General features: G+C 33.6%; 1 protein-coding gene across 1 annotated transcript in view; it reads right to left on the bottom strand.

The window, feature by feature from the left end:
* Positions 1-3,380, bottom strand: part of LOC106867322 (cilia- and flagella-associated protein 65) — a 720,747-nt gene that overhangs the window by 82,103 nt on the left and 635,264 nt on the right. Inside the window, exon 29 of the mRNA XM_052971190.1 lies at positions 1,698-1,835. Within this exon, the coding sequence (XP_052827150.1) occupies positions 1,698-1,835 (138 nt within the window). The remainder of the gene's footprint in view (positions 1-1,697; positions 1,836-3,380) is intronic.

Here is a 3,380-nt window from a genome sequence, read left to right as displayed (position 1 = left end):
GAGAGAGAGAACCTGAATGAAATTTATGTATAAAACGATAATGTTTACTTTTCCATACATAGAAAATAAAAGATTCAAACGTTTTACACCACTTCATGTCGATTTTGTAAAAATTATTCTATTTCATTTTCGTCATTTTTCCAAAATTAACAGATGAATATGAAATAGTAAGGGAATAAATATCAATATTGATATTAAAAAAAAATAATATTGCTAGCTCAAACATACATTTGGTATTTTGACATTATATAATTTTATTGCAATAGTAGAGAGAATATACATTTAGGAAATAAAATAAAAATTATTTTAAAATGAGATAAAGTAAATTGACATATGTTTGCTAAACTCTTGTGATCACACACAACGTAAATAGTATTTGTTGTCCGAGTTGTCTTTTTACAATGAAGATTCCATCAAATATAAAGTAATTATCAAACGTCCGTTCTGTCTTTTTACAGTGAAGGAATTCAATGTTCTGATCAATAGGTGAGCTTACAATAATAAACATACTTTGTGTCAAAGTATTTTGCTTCATAATTTCCTATTTCCATGTCTGATTACATTATGCGGCATCTATGAAATATATCATACGGCTTTAGTCTCGGTTTGACGTAGTGGAATTTGATAGCAGGAAATTGTAGAACCTCGCTGGATAATACATATAAATTTGATAGGTTTCTGCCAATAATATTGTAAGTAGTGTCTAACTGAATAACATCATCTGGATTTTATATGCTTTAGATATTTCTTTTACATAACATACAATAAACTACCGATTCTAATGAAAGTGGGTCCCAGCTAATACGATCAAGGGAAGACCTTGCTCGTGAGATTAACGTGCAAGTCGCTGAGCACTCTACAGACAGGCGTACCTCTTTACATATTTCTGAGGGAGATTCAGCGTGACACAGAGTGTGGTAAGGCTGTCCTCTTGAAATACAGGTACTACTCATTTTTGCCAGCTGAGTGGACTGGCGTACCGTAAAATAAAGTGCCTTGCTCAAGGATATAATGAACCACCGTGAATTGAACTCGTGACCCTACGATCGCGAGCCGAATACGCTAACCACGAAGCCAAGCTTTCTTATGAGGCTCTCGATGATCCATCAATCTATCAGTTGACCGAAAGGTGTAAGTTGAAAGTGAAGCAGTTACATGTGGAAATATTGTAACTATTTAAGATCAAACAGAAAACTCTTAAATTTCAATACTTATAAAAACTTTTTTGACGCATCAGAATTTTCGTTAAACATCTTGAGCCTTGTCATCTAGATAATTCCACAATGCTGTACTGATTATTGAGAATTAGTTTCCCGACTTTATAACCTTGTACAATATGCACTCGAAATATGTACGTTAATATGTACTCGAAAATATACTGTATTACGGAAATAGGAGTGGTAACAATGGAAATTACACATTTATATAGACAGCTAAACAATGAAATTAAAAGAGCAGCAACGGCGGAAAAGGACAAATATTGACTATTATGGCTATCTGAAAATTCACAGGTTCCAGGACAGGAACAAAGTTTTCTAACATTGACTTCAAAGATATTTAGATATTTGCCTCACATATTCTACTTCAGTCACCAGTTCCCAGTCTATTACGGACTACTCTACTGAATTCGTGAATATTGTTCAATTCTAGCGTGGCATAAAAATATTCTTGCTTTTAGAGCATTAAAGTGTTCTTACCTCGTCGATATCTAAATCGGGAGTGTACATGTCAAGGTTATCCTCTGTAATTTTGAACTCATTCTGCTGTCTTTCGTGTTCCAATGTCCACTGCTTAAGTTCGAGTTTGTATCTTCGTACTTCGGTTTCATCGGTTATCTGAAAAAATGCAATTGACCTGCATTCATTACGACTTCTTTTCAAAGAAATTATTATAATCAATCTAATTATTAATCTGCGACTGCAAAAGAACGCCTTTCAATATACTGAGTCTAGAAATTTACGTACATACACATACACACACACACACACACACACACACACACACACACACACACACACACACACACACACACACACACACATATGGAATATACGAGAATTTTTATTAATCGCGACAATTGTTTCGACACATCTACCATCGATCCCTCACGGGTGGGACACTTAACAATTGGTTCAGGAGCACTCAGCGGCACAGATGTGTCTCGTTAAAATAACAGTTCCGCAATGTATCTTCTCATTTCGTAGAAAGAACTGCATCAAAACGAATGAAATATCTTCATTTATACAGAAGATCATAAATAAAATCACAGATGCAAAAAAAAAAAGAAACGAACAAGCAATACAGCGAGAAAAGAATTAAAAATAACCATTAAAATATATGGATGTATAAAAGCCCTCGCGCAATCTGCATGGCGTGTGTACACTCGCTCATACAAGCATCCACGAAAATATATGCATACGCACAGGTGTGGTTTGGTGCACACACGATCACGAAAGAATATGTATCAACTGTGTACTGGATTCCGTGTAATAGACTTATCCCATTCCCCGAATTTGCTGGCATTATGCCAAAATTTGAAACCAATATTAGAGAATACAGAATAGATATATACTCAATGAAAATTAGTGAACTCAAAACTTTTGCGTTATATTATTTATATACTAATGTTCACTATCATATACAGAATATTTATTGCGGTAATATTACTGTATTAAAAATAATTTTGAATACATGTTTACGTTGCTACAGATTCAAACAGGAAATGTTTCAAACTTGACTACGCAAAAATCAATCGTTCTTAAATCAAAACAAGACGTTGTTGCGCTTTCTTTTATTACAAAGGATTTTCTCAGACTCCCGGGGGAATGTTACTCGTTAATATAATAAAGCATAGTGAGTGAAAACAAAATAGAAATCTGAAATAACATTTTGAAAAATTCTGAACAGAAACTGTAATATAAACAAATTTTAAATATCATAAATGTTACAATACGCTATGGGGTTTTCTAACAACTTATTTAACGTACAAAATAATTCAACATTCATGAAAAGCATTAAATATTAAACAGTCTGGAATTACGTTGATTTTAACATTTCGATTCAAATTTGCTTCTTTATATTTTCCTTTGTCTGCATTTCAAATAACCATTTTGCTTTATCTAACTATAATCTATATCTCTGCATATATATATATATATATATATATTCTTTAATTCTTTTACTTGTTTCAGTCATCTTAGTGCGGCTATGCCGGGGTACCACCTTTAGTCGAAAAGTGGACCCTGGACTTATTCTTTGTAAGTATATTACTCATTATATTTGTCTCTTTTGCAGGACCGCTAAATTACGGGGACGTTAGAACAGCAGCGTTGGTCGTCAAGCGATGGTGGGAGTCCAAACACAAACACACACACCTATGC

Source organism: Octopus bimaculoides, chromosome 10, assembly GCF_001194135.2.
Source record: "Octopus bimaculoides isolate UCB-OBI-ISO-001 chromosome 10, ASM119413v2, whole genome shotgun sequence".
In the NCBI taxonomy this organism is placed as follows: domain Eukaryota; kingdom Metazoa; phylum Mollusca; class Cephalopoda; order Octopoda; family Octopodidae; genus Octopus; species Octopus bimaculoides.
This window is presented reverse-complemented; position numbering and strand designations above follow the sequence as displayed.